A 19738-nucleotide genomic window follows, 5' to 3' on the forward strand; every position below is an offset into this window, starting at 1 on the left:
TTTACCAGCAGACTCTTTACCAACAGAGGCAGATGGGATTAGCCAGGGAGAGAGAAGCCTACGCCACTTCCAGATAGACCATCATCAAGGTCTGATGTATATGTACTGCTGAAAGTAGCAGCCAGTACCGATCCAGGGAGATGCCCCTGGAAAATGTACTATACTTTGTCTCCTGGTTGCTGTACCTTATTCCTTCTGTATCTTTACCCTGTATACCCTGTGTTACCTCCTAGGAAAGTAGTCAGATCTTACAGGCTTGTGCTTCAGAAAGATGTTTATCTCTCTCCCAAAAGACATATGTCGCTCCTTTCATGTCCTACAATATGAAACTAAAGTTGTAAAAATAATTCTTGGCATTATGCTTGGGAGATTGGATAATATATTCATCAACTTGTTTCATTTCTATATTTCATTTTTTCACTTTGGATGTACTGTCCCATTGGCAATGTTAGCAAGCAGCAGCTCTCTGTCCCTTGTCCTTATTATACTTTTCTTGTTTATCTATTGTTTCCTCTGTGCCTGGTTACTGTTAAATGTTGATTTTCCTTTGACAGAAATATTTGTATATATAGATTTTCAGTTTACTAAACTCTATAGATAACAAAGAAGATGCCCTTTTATGATTATTGCACCTGTTACTATTAGAAGCTCTAGAATGGTTAGGTGAGCAAGTGGAGTTACCTACAAGCCTACTCTATCTCTGTCTCTGCTGAAGCCTCAGAAATTTTAATCATTGTCCTGACTTCTGGAAAACAATGAAACAATGTTTATGGTGACAGATCCTGACCTACTGCTTTATAGTTTTTGTTCTTTTAATTTTACCTCAACAAAGCCTGCTCCCTCAAATAATAAAAAGTATACTACATCAGAAAAAAAAATTCTAATTGGTGCTGGAAATCCAATCCAGGGCCTCATATATGCTAGGCAAGTGCTGTACCATTGAGCCACACCCTGCCTGTAAATTAGAAGTATTAATGGATTTGATTTCACTAACCCCTAAATGATAGGAGTGGCAAAGTAGAAAAGAGAGAAACAATTTGTGACCTTTTTTTTATTATTCTAGGGATGCGGGGTTTTCACTCTTTCATTTTTAGAAGGTTAACTGATTGACCACTCTTTTATTTTTAGAAGGTTAACTGATTGATATGTTTGTCTTTATAATCTCAATTGATTGAAACCATTCCAAAACATCAATAATTCAGTTAAAGACCATGGTCCCTTTGTCCCCAAGACAGATCCTATAGAGAGGGAAAAGTCTCTTTTCTGGTCACAGGTTAAACAGCAAAAAACTGAAAAATCAGTCTCTGTCAAGCTAGACTGGAGGTAGTGTCAGGTTTGTAAAACCAAACCTGGTACTACTTCTATCACCCTTTGACCAGGAGAACTGTCCTTTCTCCATCACTCTGTAATGTAATTCTGGTGGGGTTTTTTTGGTACCGGGGATTGAACTGAGGACCTCTCGCTTGCAAGGCAGCATGGCACCACTGAGCTAAATCCCCATGTAATTCTATTTTTTGTAAAGGACATCGCCCCTAATTCCAAACTCCAATAAATATCCAGGCTAAATATTCACCACCCAATTTCTAAACCTTTTGAGACTCTGTGGGGAAGATTTACCCTGAGACAAACAGTAAACAAAGAGGGGATTTTGTAGCAATAAAAAGGTAGGAGGCAAAGTGATTCCAGTATCAGAAATGAGAACATTCTGCTACCCATGATTCAGTGATGAAGCAGGTGAGATTATCAAACTGGTACGAGGAACAGGAAGTATCTAGGACAGGGCTGGGACGTATTGAGAATGCATAATGCATAATGGAGCTAAGAATGGGAAGGATGCAAAGCAGCCTTATAATCCAGGGAAAATGGTGGGATTAGGATGCACTGGAATCATCAATTGAATCAACTCTACTCCTTTCTAGGTCTTCCATGGATTTAGGGATGAGGCCTGGTCTCTAGAACACTAAGGGAGAAAAATACCAGAAAAAAAAGGAGAACAAGAGCCGTTGCCTAGCTCAGTGTCCGATCTTTAGCCCTAAGGGTAGAAGATTTTTGGCCATCCACTCCCATCCATCCTCAAATTACTGTATCCCCTTCACCCACCCTGAAGAACACAAAGCTTTTTAGTTCTTTGCCACAAAGTAATTTTTAAAATATGGTTTGTTTAAACAGTTACTAAATCTGTTCATCATTTAGTAACAAACCTTCCCCTTAGTCCTCCCACTCAGTCCTGTATGATCACATCATCATCATCATCCTCATCTTCCTCCTCCTCTTCCTCACCATCTTCTGGCAGTTCTTCCTCTTCTTCTTCTTCTTCTTCATCTAAACAAACAACTACCTCAGCTGGCTCATGTAACTGAGAGTCAAACCAGTCCCGCACCTGCTGCGTGCTCAGCCTTGACGCCCGACACAGCTGAGGGATATCAGTTGCCTGGAGCTGATGGTGAGCTGCCCAGTACCTCTCCAAGGGTCGTATATCCGGTGGAGGTGGGGGTGCTGGCAGAGGTGGTGTCTTGGCCCATTCTTTCAAGGAGCAAGTTGATGGCGATGTGGTAGTTGCTGGGTCTTGGAAACTAGGGGCACCAGGTACTGCACTGTCCCGAAACCATTTTAGTTGCCCATGCTTCAAGGCATAGCGTGTATCACCAAACCACTGAATGATCTCAGGCCTAGGTAAACCCGTGATCTGTTCTAATTTATGATAATCCTCACGTCGTGCCCATTGGCACTGTAGAAAAAAGGATTTGAGGATTGCCAGCTGCTCTTTGGTTTTGCGCTTAATCTTTCGCTGGCGTTGCATATCAGGGGAAAGGTATCCTGTGGGGCTGGCCCTACCTGCTAGTGAGTTAGGCCGCAGCCTTTGGGACCAGCCTGCTTCCACATGTGGAGGCTGTGGCTGTTCTCTGGCTGACAGTGACTGTGAGACACAGCCCAGTGGCTGGAGGGGTTTAGGGCTGGCAGTAGCTCCATTAGCCAGTACCTGGAAAGAGGAAGAAGAGGTAGAGGAAGAAGGAGTCACACGAGATGTTGTCTCCTTACAACTACTGGCCAGTGATGAGATTGGTGGTTTATGCTGAGCTTGTGGCTGGTGAACAGCTGTGGAGTGGTTCCAGGAAGCAGTACCTACGCCACGTGCATGGTCGGGACCTCTGCCTGCCTGCTCCTTAGAAAGGCTACTTTGCCGATTCTGTGAAAAATCTGTTTGGTTGGGGAATGCTCCACTGCCAGGTGTCAAGAGGGGTTCCTTTGTTTTCTGGTGACTCAGCGGCAGTGGCAGATTCTGAGAGGACTCCTTAGGTTCCACCTTCAATCCTTTTATCTGGGTGGGCTCACTGAGAGTCAGAGGACTTATTCCAAGACCACCTTGTTCTGGAGGTGGGATTTGAGAAGACGGTACCTCCTCTGGGGGCCGCACTACATGGTGAGTAAAAGACAGAAGGGATTTGAAATGGAGTTGGTCCTGATGGTAGACTACTCGGGCTCGAGTCTCTTCTATTTCTTCCGATGACCAGCTAATGCCACAGCGGAGGCGCTGGGCCATGAACCATGTCTTGACTTTCTCCATCTGCAGCCCATAACGCAAGCAGAGAAGGGCGATGTCTGCTAGACTGGGATAGGGAAAGTAGCTGAAGGTTTGCAGCAGGTGTTCATTGCTGTCGAGCTCACTGGTCTGGGCTGCTTGGGTCCACACCAACTGTAGCTCCTCAGAGATTGGAGGGAGGCAGATGAGCCCTGCTGGTGAGCTATGAAGACTGCTGGCCTCTTTACTAGGAGGCATGGCTCCCAATTTGTGCTCTTCAGGGACAGCTGTAATAAGAAGAGAGACAGCTCAATCACAGAGGCTCCTCTTTTGGCATATCACACGATTTCTACCAAACCAGAAGGCTGAATAGTTCTACTGTAGAAAGTACTTTTATGTAGAAAGTACTTTTAGTCATGGCATATTGCTTATAAAGTGCTCATTTATTTTATTACAATTTCTCTTTATTTTATTACATTTTTTTATGTTGCCCAAGCTAGTCTTGAACTCCTGAGCTGAAGGATTCTCCCACCTCAGCCTCCTGAGTAGCTGGGACTATAGATGCACATCACCACACCCAGCTGTCATTCAATCTTCATAACTTTGTGAAGTCATCATAGCCTGCTATAATTCCCAATTTTTGTATGAAAAAAATAAGGTCCATAAAGGTTGTTATTCCTAAGTCTCTTGACTAGTGACTGTTGTTATCAAGACAAAAACCTGTATGTACAGATTAGGAAGAGAAAATTATCCTTATAAAGCTATTACCTTTTCAATTCAAACTTGTTTTATTGTTCAAATTCAAACTTGCTTCTGGAAGCTATTATCCCCTAACTCTCATCCTCTAAATTCATGGAATAAAAGTCACAAAATGAAGACAGTCACAAAGACAAGAGGAGCAGCAGTCTCAGAACTATTACTCTTCACCTCCTAACAACAGGATTATCCCTGGAATGTGGAGGTAGGTAGGGAAAACCGATGACCACCTGAAGGTAGGACAGCACTACCCTCCGCCCAGCCCCCAGCACTTCTTTTTTCCCTTCTTGGTAGTGGAGTGTTGGGGGAGGGGAATGATAGTACCTTCAACCCCGGAATTCCATACAGATAGCTCCCCGCAACCCATCTCTCAGTAGGTTGAGAGATACTGAGATCTTGGATAAAGGGGGCCCACTCCCCCTGGGTTTAGGTCATGTGGACAGGGGAATGTTTCCTCCTCCAAGTCAGCCTCAGAACAAAGGTTATCCCCTCCCCCAGCCTTTGTCTCTTCCAACAGCTCAGCCTCTCTCCAGGGAGCCCAAAGAGCTCCTTCCAACATTAACAGCCCCTTCCACTCTGGGGGAAAGGCCTGAAGCTCTTATCTTTGCAGTCCAGCTTTCTTCTCAAAACCAGGTGGACCGCTTTATTATAAATTGTAACCAGTTCATGCAAGCAACCCAGCACAATACTGCTCCCAAGTTAGGGGTGTGGGGACTCCAAGGACAACCTCCAACTGAAACACACACCTGCTCAAGTTATTTCCCAGAATATTGTTGAGTTTTAATTCTGCTCCCAATGTGGGTACTAGAGAGATCCTTTAACACTTTTACCCTTTACTCTTAGGGGATTACCAACTGTGTTTATAAATACTACTTCTGATCTGTTAAGGTTAGTACGCAAGTTCATAAAGTTCAAACAATGTCATGTCAAAGATATTTATTTATTTATTTATTTGCGGTGCTAGGGATGGAAGCCAGAGCACTGCACAAACTTGGCAGGTGTCCTACCACTGAGCTATACCCTCAGCCCCAGAAATAAGAATTTTCCATTAAGGGCAACCTTGAGTTTGAATCCCAATTCTGCCATTTGCCAGTTAGCTACGTGAAATTGGTCAAAGTACTGAAATTATATGAGCCTCAGTTTCTTTCTGTAAAAAAGAAACTGCTGCCAGGTATGTGGCACACAACTGTAATCCCACCACTCAGGAGGCTGAGGCAGAAGAGACCAGCCTGTATTACACAGGGACACACCCAGACGGAAAGGGGGCGGGAGGGGGGGACTGCTGAGTGTACTGTATTATTTTTACCAAGTATCTATTATATGCTAGTATTAATGCATAGGCAGGGGTTAAAGCAGCCATTAGATGGAAATCTGGTGTGGCGGGGATGAGATTAATTGCAGCTCCTCTACTTTGTATAGAATACTGTTTGTCCTTATGAAAGTTATGTAACCTCTCTTACTTTCTCATCAGAAAAAAAGTACCTACCTGGCAAATATGGCTAAATAAAAAAATACCTTTGACACTATGCCTAGAACAAAGTAAAAGCTCAATACCTAGCAGTTTTTATCATTACTTCTGTCTCATGGATGACTCAGATGTAAGGTAATATGCCTCTTAGATGGTGGGGAAAGTGGGGCAGAGACTGAATCCTTTAACAGCAGTTTTTCAATCTGTTTTTGCAGAGTCCTAATTCTGTCTAACAGTGGAGGAACCTAGGGTATTTATGATTTTTTAAAAATTTACTTAGTTTTCTTTTGCAGCACCGGGGATGGAAACCAGGGCCTCTCCTGTGCTAGGCAAGTGTTCTATCACTGAGCTACATTCCCAGCCCCTATGATTTCAAGCTTTTTTATATTTAAAGGTTTGGATACAATTTCAGAATGGATTTTGCTGTGTTTAAAAAATGAAAATCATAGCTTTGGAGGACATGCTTCTATAATTTGGATCCTTTTTGTTTGCTATGTGAATTGCCCCCATGATTGGTTCATCTTTTCCCTCCCAGGTTCATCCGAGACACTGCTTCATGGCCAGGAGCTACACTATCCATCACTTAGAAATTGTGGGCTCCCCAGGAACACCACCAGTCTCAAGGTGGAGAATACTTTATGATGGCAGTGCCTGACATCTACTTGACCTCTTTTGTGTGCTTTTCTGTAAGGACAAACAATCCACTCTTTAGATAGGAGGAAAATGTAGCATAAAGTATGGGGCTGTCCAATCTAGTGTGAGGGTGAGGACTGACAGACACAGCTAAAAACCTACGGGTGGATTGCCTTCAGATTCTCAGCATCAGCTTGATATTTCAGTGTAACGTGTAATAAGGCAAATGAAATATCTTGGGATACTATATACATCGTTTTCACTTACACAAAATACAAGTTATGGAAAACTTTCTAAAAGAGAATGGTGGCTTTCATCAAGGCACAGCTGTGTAGCTGGTACTTCCCTGGAAGAATATGGCTTTGAACTAGGATGAAACTACAACCCAGCGGTGGCTTGTGAAAAGTATAACTAGTAGGGCAGACCCTCTTGTAACCAAAACCACAATTTAGACTCTACAGTGTCTCTGTGTTCTTGTGTCTTCATTTTGAATTAGGTAGAGAAAGGGAATCAATTCAGAGAAGTAAGGACTCCTAGGGCAAAGCTGGTAATGAGTACTCTGAATAACTACTACATTTGCATCCCTATTAAGTATGCTAGTTTTGCTTTATTGCTAAAGTCACTAATAAAAAATACAGTCAGAGCTGGTGTGATGTGAGTGGTGCATGCCTGTAATCCCAGCACTATGGGAGGCTGAGGCAGGAAGATGGCAAGTTTGAGCCCAGCCTGGGCAACTTAGCAACTTAGACCTTATCTCAAAATTTTAAAAAGGGTGTGGATATAACTCAGTATGAATGCTCTAGGTTCAATCCTGAGTACTGAGGGGGGGATATATATATATATATATATATATATATATATAAAATATCCTTCCTTCCCTTGGGCTTTCTGGATCTCTGGTCAGATGGCAATAAAGAGCTAGCTGTCTTAAAATTTCCAGTTGCAGTGTTTATGCAGTCCTAGGAAATAGATTTTGGAGCTTTCCAGCTGAACCTAGGTTTATGGTTAAAGTAGAACACAAAGTGAAAAACAGGTATGATGCTGAATTTTCTAAATCTTTATTCAGAAGAAAACCTGAAGTATTGCCTGAAACGTGTTTTCATGGTACAGTATTAAGGGCCTTAAGGATGTTTCATGAAATTTTACTTATATGCTTCTTAACTTCTCTAAAAATCTGATAAAAGTTATAGGCTGTCAGATTAAGACCTCTGCCGTGTCTTCCCATCTTAATAAAGGCAGTAGTGGTAATTACTGAAAGATGAAAGAGCAGCTTAATGTAAATGAACGGAAAGAGTGGAAGATTGGAGAGTTTGATTAAGAAGGGAACTGGATATTTATGGTATTAGTTGGAGAGAGGGTGAAGAGTGCTCAACTGGGCAAGAGCCTGGTTTAACTGGCCTACTGGTTACTACATGATTGATAACCACAGTGCCTTGGATACTGGAGGTTAGCAGGCTGTTTCTAGGGCACCCAAATCACTAGCTTCATTCAGTTGTCTCAGTGCTTGCAAGAGTTTTGTGTGGTTCCAAAACTGCTTGTCCCGACAGTTTTTCAGTATTATATAATAATGTAATTAAATATTACATAAACCTGTGAAAAAATACTAAATTAAAAAACTTTCCTATGAAAACCAAGCCAAATGCTTTGAAGAGACATAATATGAAGAATATACAATTAAAAACTGATAAGTGAAGAGTGGGTAGGACAACTGTAAAATATTAGGGGTGAGACTTAAAAATGTCAAAAGTAGGGGTTGGGGATTTAGTTCAGTGGTTCCAGTGCCTTCCTGGCAAGTGCAAGGTCCAGGGTTCGATCCCCGGTACCAAAAAGAAAAAAATCTCAAAAGCATTCTGCACTTAGATTGCTTCAAGTGTCTAATCTCACTTCAAAGAAACCAAAACTGCAAATCAGATAGTCGAAGTGCCTGAGTGATTCTCACCTCAGACTGCACACTAAAATTTACCTGGAAAACTTAAAAACCAGGCCGCCCTCCTCCCCGTTTTGATTTAATTAGTCTGGACTGGGGCCCAGTCATCCATAGTTTAAAAAATTCTCAGGGTGCTGCCAGGTTTGAGACTCCCTTGGTAGTTAACACTAGAAAAGCAACTGGCAACTTCAATCAGGCTTACACGCCAAAAGAACGGTGAGATGAATGTATTTTTAATTACAATGTTTTAAGATAACGTATGCATTATTTAAAAAATTCCCAACGTTGGCTTTTTCAATTACTGCCGTCTTCCTATCCTAAGTCATATAATATAAAAGGGATTCAAATATATAGTGGCTCATAGGTTAAGAAAGATCTCCTGATCTGGACTAACATTACCAAACAGGTCTCAGCTTGAGTCTTCTTTCAGTTTAGAAGTCTCAGATTAGGGCGCAGAACCAGGAACCTCCGAGGATTCTCGAACTGTTTCCTGGTCTGGTCTTTTGCCTATGACTGGGCACGGGAGTCAGAGGGGTAGTTTTTTCTAAACCTTTCATTCCCAAAGGCCACTGCTCCCCAGAAGTAAGGTCAGGTTCTATACATGTGTTATGGTCGCCTGGAGGTAGTCATGGGGATGGGGGGGGGTGGAGGCCTGGGAAGGAAACGTTTCTCCTATCCTCCATTTCACAGGCAGTCTAGAAGGCTCCGAACTGGGTCAGAGAACAAAAAGTTGCTGCACTTGGGGGCGGTAAGCCCCAGGCGGCAGGCGGATCTCAACCATTCCTTAGCCAAGGGCGTCCCAACCTAGCCGTCCCCTCCTCCCTACACACCCCTTCGCCCTCCCCCAGTTAGAACAGGGAATCGAAAAGTCCAGAGCAGAAAGGGGTGAGAACTGGGCGACTTCGGACCTAGTACTGTACTGTATTCTCCACCCCCCGCCCCCGGCCGGCCGGGGATGGGGCTCAGGAGGTTGGAAAGCGTACACCGGCTGGGAGGGGAAGTCCAAGGGGCTGGGATCACTCACCGCGGTCCGGCCCGGGCGGCGGCTCCCAGCCTCGCACCAGGGAATGGGGGGGAAAGGGGAAGAGGGCAGGGGGCCTCCAGGTCGGAGTAGGCTGCTGCCCCGTGCGGCCTGCTCCGAGCCCACCCGCACGGCGGCCCAGGACCGGGACTGCGCCCCCCACCGCCCGCCCCCGAGAGCGCGCAGATGTAGCCCGGCCCTCCCAGCTCCGGGGAGTTGGAGGCGGGGGGGGGGCGTCCGGGGGCGGTGCCAAGGTGGCCCGAGTTCTGATTGGTGGATGTGGACGAGAGGACACCGGCGCAGCGCGCTGGGCCGGCTATTGGCTGCGTGGGTGTCGGTAGAAGCCGGCAATTGGCTGCGTGATCCTCAACCTGGGTCAGCTATTGGGCGCGTGGTATGATGTCCCCCGCAGCTAGGGTGCTGTGAATGGTACCTCCCCATACCCTCGACCTGACTCTGCTGGACCTTCGGCCCACGTTCTTCCCGAAATTTAGCAACTCCTTCATTTCCCTCCTCTTGAAGGCAGCTCTCCGGGAAGACCCTTTTCATAGCCCCTCCCAGTCTTGCAAACGAACTGCTCCTTCCCCAGCTCAGAGTCCAACCGCTCTCAGCAGCGTCAGCTGTAACGAAGCAGCGTTTAAAGCAACTGGGAACTCGTTTGAAGATAGATCAGATGTCTTGCCACCCCGAAGGACCAGAATCTTAGGAGCCCGGAGCCTTCACCAGACAGGTGTTCCCAAGAACGAAATGCTGGCTCTCTCCCTGCCGTAGTAAAGAGGACTTGGAGCGCTATCATATTTGGAGACCTTGGTTTTCTCTATCTTTCATCAAAGTATTGTTCCACACTCTATGAGGATCTGAGTCAAAAACTGTATATTTAGGATTCTCCATCTTCTGATTAAAACGTGGGAACAATACTTTCTGAAATGACCCCTCTGGACTCATGTTAGTCTTTGAAAAGAGCTCATCTTGCCTACGTAGGTCATTTTCAACTTCCCCCTTTACTCTCAGAACTCATCACTTCTCCCTCCTTACATACTCCAAGAAACCAGCCACAAAACTCCTTTTCATTCTTCATAGCTTCATCCACCGCCCAGAGCTCCTCCAGGGTTACCAGACAACTACTTCTGTGCTAAGCCTTATTTTCTGTTGCTGACCCTTTATTTGTCCCTCCGTCCCGCCTCCTCCCCATCGCGATCCCTTCCTCCTTTTCCACTGTCCTCTCATTTAGTAACAATCTCAACTCCTAAGAGCAATCCCTCGTCCTTCAAACTAATACAGGGCAAAACCCCCACAGGAGTAAACAGGAGAAAGAAAGGTTAGAAACCTAGCTGGGCGTGGCGGCACACACCTGTAATCCCAGTACTCTAGGAGCAGGAAGCAGGAGAATCACAAATTCAAGACACCCCTAGGCCATTTAGTGACTTAGTGAGATTCTATCTCAAAATAAAAATAAAGAACTAAAAGGGCTGGGGATGTAGCTCAGCGTAAAGGAATCTGTCTTAAGGAATCTAAAGTTTCAGGGCCTCCCTGGCACAGATCTCTTCCAAGGCACTGGAAGAGCCCCAGCACCATGGTAATATTGTTACAGGTTTTTATAAAACTTGAAATACATATCTGACTGTAATTGGTTAAGATTTAATGTACTTTTCCTTTCTGACTTGCCCTCCAAAACATTTCCCTTTTTGTCAGTTGGCAGTGAGAGGCCATGTGCGTTTTTCGATTAGCTTAGGAAAGTGAGATGGGGATACATTAGTCCAGGTTCAGTACGTATACTTATAGGCTCTGCAGTCACTTCTGTGAATAATCCCCATGTTGATATGAACTAAACTGAGCTTCCCCCAATCTCAGAAGTAAACCCTCAGTATCTCAGAATGTAACTGTTTGGAGATAAGACTTTTTAAAGGTAATTTAAATTAAAATGAGGTCTTTAGAGCGGGTTTTAATACAGTATGACTGGTGTCCTTACATAAGGAAACTTAGACATAGCTGTGTGTACACAGAAGAAAAACCACGGTGAAGACATAAGGAGTACACAGCTATCTACAAGCCAAGCAGAGAAGCTCCAAAATGAAATCAACACCTTGATTTTGGACTTCTAACCTCCAGAACTGAGAACAGTTTCTGTGGTTTAAGCCACTGTGCTGTTTTGTAATGGCAACCCTAGAAAATGAATACAGATATATGTGGGTGTGGGGAGGCTTCCAAGTAAATGGCATTAGTCTTCTCAAATTTGGGGAGTTTTGTTTTAAAAATAATATTTTTTTTAAAAGTTAATATGTGCATTACAGGAAACAGAAAGACAAGAAGCAGGGCTGGGATTTAGCTAAGTGGCACTGTGCCTGCCTTGCCAGTGCAAGGTCCTGAGTTCGATCCCTAGTACCAAAAAAAAAAAGAAGACGAGAAGCAAAGAACAAAGTCATTTGCAATCATAAGCAGCTTAGCTAGATGTGTTCTTCTAGGTTCCATGTGTACATACACAACTTGGCATTTTGTGTGACTGAGTTTGTACAGTGTGTGTCATGCTTTTCCATGCATCATGAATATTCACCAATTCTCCAAAGCTACACCAAAGCTGCGAATATTTTCCTTAACCAAGAACACAGTAAACCAATTCAATCTGTTAGAAAATAATTGTAGGGCCGGGGATTTAGCTCAGTGGTGCCACTACCTGCCTCAAAAGCGCAAGGTCCCGAATTCGATTCCTGGTACAAAAAAAAAAGAAAAGAAAAGAAAGAAAGAAAGAAAATAATTGTAATCCTACCTTTCTTGGGAAGAAAAATTTCACTGAAGGTAAAAATGGCAACAAGCCTCTAGATAGAAGTATTGGAAAAGTTACAACCACAATACTGCATTTCCTTAATGTTCAATTTAAAATGAGACATAAAGCAACAGAGTAACACCAAGTATGTGTCTCAGAGTTATCAGATCTCTACTATTAAGCTATTAGCAAGAAGGCCTGTTCCTACTGAATTATTAACGTATTTCTACAATATAACTAAGAGACACACTTTGATTCCTCTCGGCAAAATGTAAATCTGAACACTTTGCACACATCTTTCCTTGTGAGCTTATTTCCACCCCTTTGCTGCTAGCCTAATGACAAGTCCTGATACACACTGCCTAGAGGTGTTGTAACAATTCTAAGTCCAAGGTGCATCTTTTCTATCAATTATAACAAAAAGGTACTTAAATGTTGTCTAACTCACTACCTCTAGTTTTTATCATGCATTGTCATCTCAGGACATCTAAAAGATCAGATACTGTGCAATAGAGTATGAACTCAGCGCACAATAGGCCCGAATACAAAAAATGTGCATACAGGCCTGTGGTTATAATCTAAAATCATCTTTCAGATATTAAGATATAAAAAAGAGCCCTTACCACCCTCACTTGCCCTTTTCCCTCTTCACCATTTCAGTGGCTACGTTCAGGACCAACCACATCTAGCTCCAAGAGGTGGCTATAGCAAAGGTCACTTCCAGAAGACAGTCCTTCCTAAAAACTAACAGAAGACATTTATATAGGGATTATTTTGCTACTTCTAACAAGTTGGGCAGTAAGACTTACTCGTTTTTTGTTTTTTTTTTGGTACCGGGGATTGAACTTCGGTCCTTGCGCTTGCGCAGCAGGCGGCAAAACCACAGAGCTAAATCCCCGGCCCAGTAAGACTTATTCTTAAATACCCAGCAATATTAACTAAAATGTACATATAGAACAATGGCAAGATGATCTGAACTCAACTTTCTCTGCATACTTCCCCTCTGGCACCCAATGAATAGCCAGCATACTCTCCAAGACATCAAGTTTGACAATTCCATTCCCCAAAAACAACCATTCCTGTGAAATAACAAAAAATACTTAAAGCACATTATATTAGCCCTTGATTTCTACATGTGTGAACTTTAAACATCTAGAAAGACTAGATATTTCCAATAAGAACTTAAATGTCCCTTATGTATAGTGGCATTGAGTAAACTGCACACATATACTTAACAAAGGGTATAATTTTAAAGTGTCATCTAAATAGGAACACTCTGGTCTAGAACCTTTTCCCCTTTCCATCTTTTTTAACCCAGTAACTGATATATACATATGTAACACTTAGAGAGGACTTTAATAATTTCACTTCCTGAGTGGTTTCAACAATATTCTTTCTAATGAATTTTAACACAAAGTGTACTCAACATGTTAGTTTACTAATTCTACTTCTGTTATACATTGGCAACCTCGATAACATCTAGAAAGACTAGATGTAAATTAGGATTCCTTTGTCCTTTACACACATCTGTATACCCAGGAAAGTAAAACAAAATGCATAGACATAAGGGATATCGGTAATCTTGCTTCATCAAAATCACACTGATTTAGAGCCCTTTGTATTTTCTTTTCCTCCTCCTTCTCTAACTAGGACAAATATGCCTACTCCTCAGATCAGTGATCTGATCATTCCATCTCCTAAAGACAGTATTTCATTATTCATTTTAATAAAAGGATATCTACACAATGTGTTGTTTACCACCTCTACTTTTAACATACTTTGTGCACTTCTAAACATCTAGAAAGACTAGGTGTTTCAAATATGGACTCAGGTTTGTCCACTATATACACAGTAGTGTGGAATACGCACATGTATCAATGGTTATATCTGAAAGTGTCCTCTAAGTAGGAGCATTCTGGCCTAGAATCCTTCATTTCTTCCCATTTCTTCTTTCCTTGTCACATGTGATAGGGGAACATGTGTCACTCAAATACGATTTTACAATTACACTTCCAAAAATCCTTTTCAGAAGACAGCTTTTCACTGAATTTTTAACACAAAGTATACAAAATGTGTTAGTTTCCTAACTCTATGTTTGTCATACATTGGCAATCTCTTTAATATCTAGAGACTAAATATCATAAAATTAGGACTCATATGTTCAGTATATATACACTCTATATATTGTATAGCAAAGTTAAATGAAATGCATGTAACATAAGAGCAATGGATAAGCTGAAAGTTTCTACTATACACTTAAAAAAACACCTTTCACAATTTCTTCCCTCCCACCTCCCTCAACCCAGTGACCAAGTACAGACAGTATACTGTTCAGAGGTAGTTTAACCATTCTGTTTGCAAACATAATATTTCCTATCAGTTTATAAAAGCTGTTTACAAAGTGTTATTCTACAACTTCTACTTTTAAATATCTAGAACTTCTACATATCTAGAACTAGATTTTTCATATAAGAACTTGCCTGCTACCATGCTGTTAAGTGAAATAAATCAGGCACGTTTAAATACTGGTGTGAGAAACTGAAAGTGGAAATAAGGACCAAAATGTATTATAGATATTGGGAAATGGGGAGAAAATGTTCAAATGAGAAGGGGAACAAGGGAGGGGGAGAGGGAAAGGAAAGAAGGGACAAGAAAAAAAGAACAGAAGAAAAAATGAAAACAAAGCTTTTATAAATAAGGAGGGGAAAGAGGGGTTGAAGGGGGGAAATGGGAAAAAAAAGAAGCAGCAAGATGTATCATGTACAGGTATAAATTCCCTGTGATGAATGTTATGTATTATCTAAAATGTACCAATTGGGCCAGGGATTTAGCTCAGTGGTTGCGCCGCCTGCTGCACAAGCGCAAGGACCTGAGTTCGATCCCCGGTACCAAAACAAAACCAAACCAAATAAAATGTACCAATTAGGTTTTGCTTCCACAAAAAAAGAACTTGTTTGCTATCATACAGCACTGATAAATAAAATTGCACATGCAGCAATGGTTATATTCTGAGATATCTTCTAAATATGAAGATTTTGGCCTCACTGCCTTCTGTCTGCCGTCAACCCAGTGGACAAGTACAAGCATATGTAATGTTAGAGATAGTGGAATCCAGAATTCATTTACAGAGGACAAGCTTTTCTGTGTATTTCAGCACAAACTGTACACCATGTGCTAACTTTACCACTTTGTCATACACTGGCCACTTCTTTAACTTTCTTTTTTGGTACTGGGAATCGAACTCAGGACCTTGTGCTTGCAAAGCAGGCGGCGGCACCACTGAGCTAAATCTCCAGCTCCATCTCTTTAACATTTAAGGACTAGATGTTGCAAAATTAGGACTTATTTGCCCATTATATACACTATATACACAGTAAAACAAAACCCACAAAACATACAGAAAAATGATGTCTCAAAATATCCAAGTACAAACACACTAATATACTACCCTTTTTGCCAGGGATTTAGCTCAGGGGTTCTGCCACCTACTCAAAAGCGCAAGGTCCTGAGTTCAATCCCCGATACCAAAAAAACCCAAAAAACAAAAAAACCCCGAATAATATATTACCTTTAATTGCTTCCCTCCCACCTTCTCCAAACTGCTGAACAAATACAGGCAGTACCATATTGCTCAAGAGAAGGCTTAACCATTTCATTCCCAAAAGACAGTATTTCATGTGCTTTAGCAAAAAAGACATTTACAAAGTGATAGTTTACTACCTCTACATTTAACATACGTTGGGCATTTCTAAACATCTAGATAAGACTAGATGTTTCAAGTGAGGACTCAATTTGCCCGTTATATATATACAGCAATCTTGATTAAACTGCACACATGTAACAATATCTGAAAGTGTCTTGAAAATAGAAGCATTTTAGTGTTAAATCCTTTCTTTCTCCACTAACTCAGTGGGCTAAAATGTTGAAATTTTCAGATGACAATCTTTCCTAGGGATTTTAATACAAAATATACAAAATTTGTTAGTTTACTAACTCTACTTTTATTAAAACTGGCAACCTCTTGGGCCGGGGATTTAGCTCAGTGGTTTCGCCGGCTGCTGTGCAAGCGCAAGGACCCAAGTTCAATCCCCGGTACCAAAAACAAAAAAAACACACCAAAACTGGCAACCTCTTTAACATCTAGGAAGACTAGATGTAAAATGTCTCATCTGTCCTTTACATACCCTACATACACAGCAAAGTAAAAACGCACAGACATTAGGGACAATGGCAACTTGCTTGGCTGTAATCGCACCACTAGCACAGCATTCTTCATTTGCTTCTCTTCTGAGAACCAGTGCATAAACAATGTGTACTCAAGAGGGGGTTTGCCTATTCCTTCCCCAAAATAACACTTCGTGTGAGTTCTAACAAAAAGAAATTTACAAAATGTGTTATATTACTACTTCTATTTTTTAACATGTATCAGGCACTTGAGAATATCTCGAAAGACCAGATATTTCAATAAAGTACCTAGCATTGTCAAATATATATATTATATATAAATATATAAATGAGGACTAAAATGCACACACAAGACAATGGTTACAATAGGGAACAATATCTACATGTAACCAATCTGGTACTGGACCTTCTTCTCTTCTCACTAGCTTCTGCTCTGTGTCCAACCCACAGAATAAACGAAGACATGAATCACTTCTGTGTCGCTTCTCCACATGGTCTAACAAACTCCATTTCAAAAAATCACTTTCAAAAACGTTTCTTTGGGCAGGGAATTTAGCTCAGTGGCGCTGCTCTTGCTTTGCAAGTGCAAGGTCCTGATATTCTGAGTTTGATCCATGGTACCGCAAAAAAAAAAAGCTGTGGTTTTTTTTCTTTTAACAGATGAGCATTTCCAAGACGTGTGATTTTCTAACTCTTCTTTACAACTGTATTGTCCACATGCAGCAAGTTTTCTTTTAAAAGGTTGGGGGGAATGAGAACAGCCCTTTCATATTATATACACAGGTCTTCTAAAAAACAGCCAGTAAATCTTCCCAAAGGGTGATGGGCATTTCCAGTTAGCCAAGTGTGGACTGTTACTTTACCCTTTCTCTCTCTGGCAACCGCCCATGGCCTCCCATCTGTTCCACCATCCTCGGTGAGGCCTTTATTGGGGAGGGGCAGTCGCCTCCACCTGGAACACAGCAGTCACCGAATCAGCACAGTCTATGGCCCAAAGCAGCTGAACTTTCAGACCCATCTTCTCCAGCCCTCTTTGTAGGTGGTGGTCGCGGTTGGCGACAGTCACTCTTCTCACCAGGCTCGGCAGCAGCCCCTGCAAGGAGCCACATCCTCCACAGCTGGCACTGGTGTGGCTTCGCCTAGGCCAGCAGGATTGGGCCAGGAGACCCTGTGGCCTGAGGAGTTCCAGCTCAAAGGCCACTACCACCATCAGTGGCAGGTGGTGGCGGAGGTGGGCTGGGGAGCAGTTCGCCTGTGCTTCAAAACCTGGGCCCTGCCAATGGGCTGTCACAGCGAGGGATTGCAGGGCCTGCAGGGTCAGGCCAGTCACCAACGGCCAATGCCAACGGGGAGGGCAGGATGGCCCTGGGGGAGCAGGCAGCGCTTTGTTTCTCACTGCACTCTCAGCTGGAACTGTCTTCCCAAATTTGAAATGCTCCAAAATCTTACTTCATATATATGAAGGAAATTTAAGATATTTTCCCAAGTTGGCAAAAATCCTAAACATTTTTGTAGTATAATCACAAAGTGTAGTGACTTTTTTCTAAATTATCAAAAGTTTTTAATTTTGGGGAAGTACCAGGGATTGAACTCAGGACCTTGTTCTTCCTAGGCAGGCTCAGTGCCAGAGCTAAACCCCCAGCCCTGGAATTTAAAAAATTTAATTATGCTAGACCACCAACCCCTCCCCTCTCTCCCTCCTTTCCTCTCTAGTACTGAAGATTGAACCCAGGGCCTTTGTACTGTTATCCCCAGCCCCCTTTTTTATTTCTTGAGCTAGGATCTCACTAAGTCATTAAATTGCCCAGGCAGGAGGATAAAAAGTTCAACCCAGAGTGCTGGTTGGGTTTACAAACATACCACACCTTTCTTATTCTATATAGAATATGTGCTGCGGAAGCAAGCACTTTCTTATTCTGTATAGAAAAGAACATGTGAACTGCTACAGTGGCACACAGCTGTAATGCCAACTACTCAAGAGGCTGAGGCAGGAGAATTATAAATTCAAGGCCAGGCTGGGCACCTTAGTGAAATCTTGTCTAAAAAATAAATTTTTTTTTTGAAGACAAGGTCTCACTGTGCAATTTAGGCTAAACTATGAACTCATTATGTAGCTCAGGCTGGCCTCAAACTCAGAGTGATACTCCTGTCTGTCTCTGGAGTACTGAGATTGTAAGGATGCTCCACCATGCCTGTTTCAAAATTTTAAAAAAGGGCTGAGAATATAGCTCAGTGTTCAATGTACAGATACAGAATATAGAATCTACTCTCTATATAAAATCATATGCATATGAAAATGTCTACTAAACAGTAGAAAAATTATATAGGTTTGCCAGGTGGATAACTTCTCATCAGTTTAAAACTCCTAATTTTTAATATCTTTTCTCATCCAAAATATTTTTGGTACTGGGAATCAAACTCAGGGCCTTGCGCTTGCCAGGCAGGTGCTGTGCCACTAAGCCACATCCCTGGCCTGTGTGCTTATATTTTCTTGAAGGGGGTCCCAAAAGTTGTATACTTCGGGGACCCAAAAACCTGGATTTACCCTTGGGATTAACCAGATGGATATGGTCAGTGTGTCCTATTTAGGAAAACCCTGGCCCAGCATGCTGTGCCTTATCTTCTAAGAAATACCAGAGCTGGAGTGAGCTGGAGGGCTGACAGGTTAGGACTGTAAGTATTGAGAATATGAAGTGGATTTGGGATAGAAAAAGCTGCACTGACAGTATCTGAAAGAATGAGTTCAGACAAACCTAACACCAAACTGGTCTGGAAAGGTCAGGGTCACAGAGCTCAAAGGCTGTGAGTGTCCATCCCTGGGCAGCCCCCACTTACCTCTCCTTGGATGTCTGCTCCTCATGCTGACTTCCCTTCAGCATAGCTGGCTCCACGTACTCACAGAAGGGTGGGTGCTCTCAGTGACATCACCGTTCGGCCATTATGATGTAACAAGGAAGCCTGTGACAATGCTACCACTAGGGCTCTCCTACTAGGAACATCTCATTACAGCGTGGGTGATTTTTTTCAACATTCGGGCAATGTGGGTCAATCCTGTTAGAATGTGACCTTTTTCAAGAACTTCCCTTTATTATTTCTTCCCATCACTCCATCCTAGGTTAGACAGAGGTACTTGCTTTTCTTCATCATATTTCTCATCCTTTGCTGCTCCTGCAGTGCTTAAGGAGCACAATTAATTCAGATGGTCTGCTAAGGAAGAAGAGTGCCCCTCCCAATCTTTCATTGCACCAGATGCTGGGTGTCAGGGAACTCCAGTTGGCTGTTCCCCCGGAGTGGTAGGATCCTGCTAGGGTGTCTTATACCAGGGCTACCTAGCTCCTCTGTAATTCCTTCCCGTGCAAATTTTTCATAGCCAGAGGACTCCACCAGAAAGAAAAATGCAACTTTTGTGGAATTGGGTGCTGACCCCTGGCCTTTGCACTGAGCTACATCCCCAGCCCTTTGTAAAT

The 19738-nt window shown here is 42.6% G+C and overlaps 2 protein-coding genes across 10 annotated transcripts in view; one reads left to right on the forward strand and one right to left on the reverse strand.

The window, feature by feature from the left end:
* The window catches only part of Rnf212b (ring finger protein 212B), a 52634-nt gene extending 45614 nt beyond the window's left edge, over window positions 1–7020 (forward strand). For 5 of the 9 annotated variants that reach the window (XM_087197182.1, XM_087197174.1, XM_087197178.1 and 2 more), the window contains one exon: window positions 6280–7020. In XM_087197182.1, coding sequence (XP_087053308.1) covers window positions 6280–6399 — 120 coding nt within the window. In that variant the 3' untranslated portion in view covers window positions 6400–7020. Of the gene's footprint in view, window positions 1–8; window positions 4482–5119; window positions 5165–6037 lie in introns of those variants that run through there. The other 4 variants (XM_087197177.1, XM_087197181.1, XR_015445795.1 and 1 more) reach the window with 3 other exon arrangements.
* Homez (homeobox and leucine zipper encoding) lies at window positions 1037–19738 on the reverse strand. The gene is made up of 2 exons (XM_087197173.1): window positions 19107–19738; window positions 1037–3807 (listed from the first exon to the last, which is right to left on the reverse strand). The coding sequence occupies exons 1-2, from the start codon at window positions 19129–19131 to the stop codon at window positions 2222–2224; spliced, it is 1611 nt and encodes a 536-aa protein (XP_087053299.1). The 5' UTR covers window positions 19132–19738; the 3' UTR covers window positions 1037–2221.

Source organism: Heterocephalus glaber, unplaced genomic scaffold (genome assembly GCF_053883595.1).
Source record: "Heterocephalus glaber isolate CG9 unplaced genomic scaffold, H.glaber_assembly_v1.0 deba00001662, whole genome shotgun sequence".
NCBI lineage: Eukaryota > Metazoa > Chordata > Mammalia > Rodentia > Bathyergidae > Heterocephalus > Heterocephalus glaber.

Excerpts from the sequence above, each read along its gene's own strand:
- Homez (XM_087197173.1), bottom strand. The coding sequence starts at position 19,131 with ATGAGGAGCAGACATCCAAGGAGAG. Across the intron at positions 3,808-19,106 it reads GAGCAGACATCCAAGGAGAG|CTGTCCCTGAAGAGCACAAA; the intron begins GTAAGTGGGGGC and ends TTCTTATTACAG.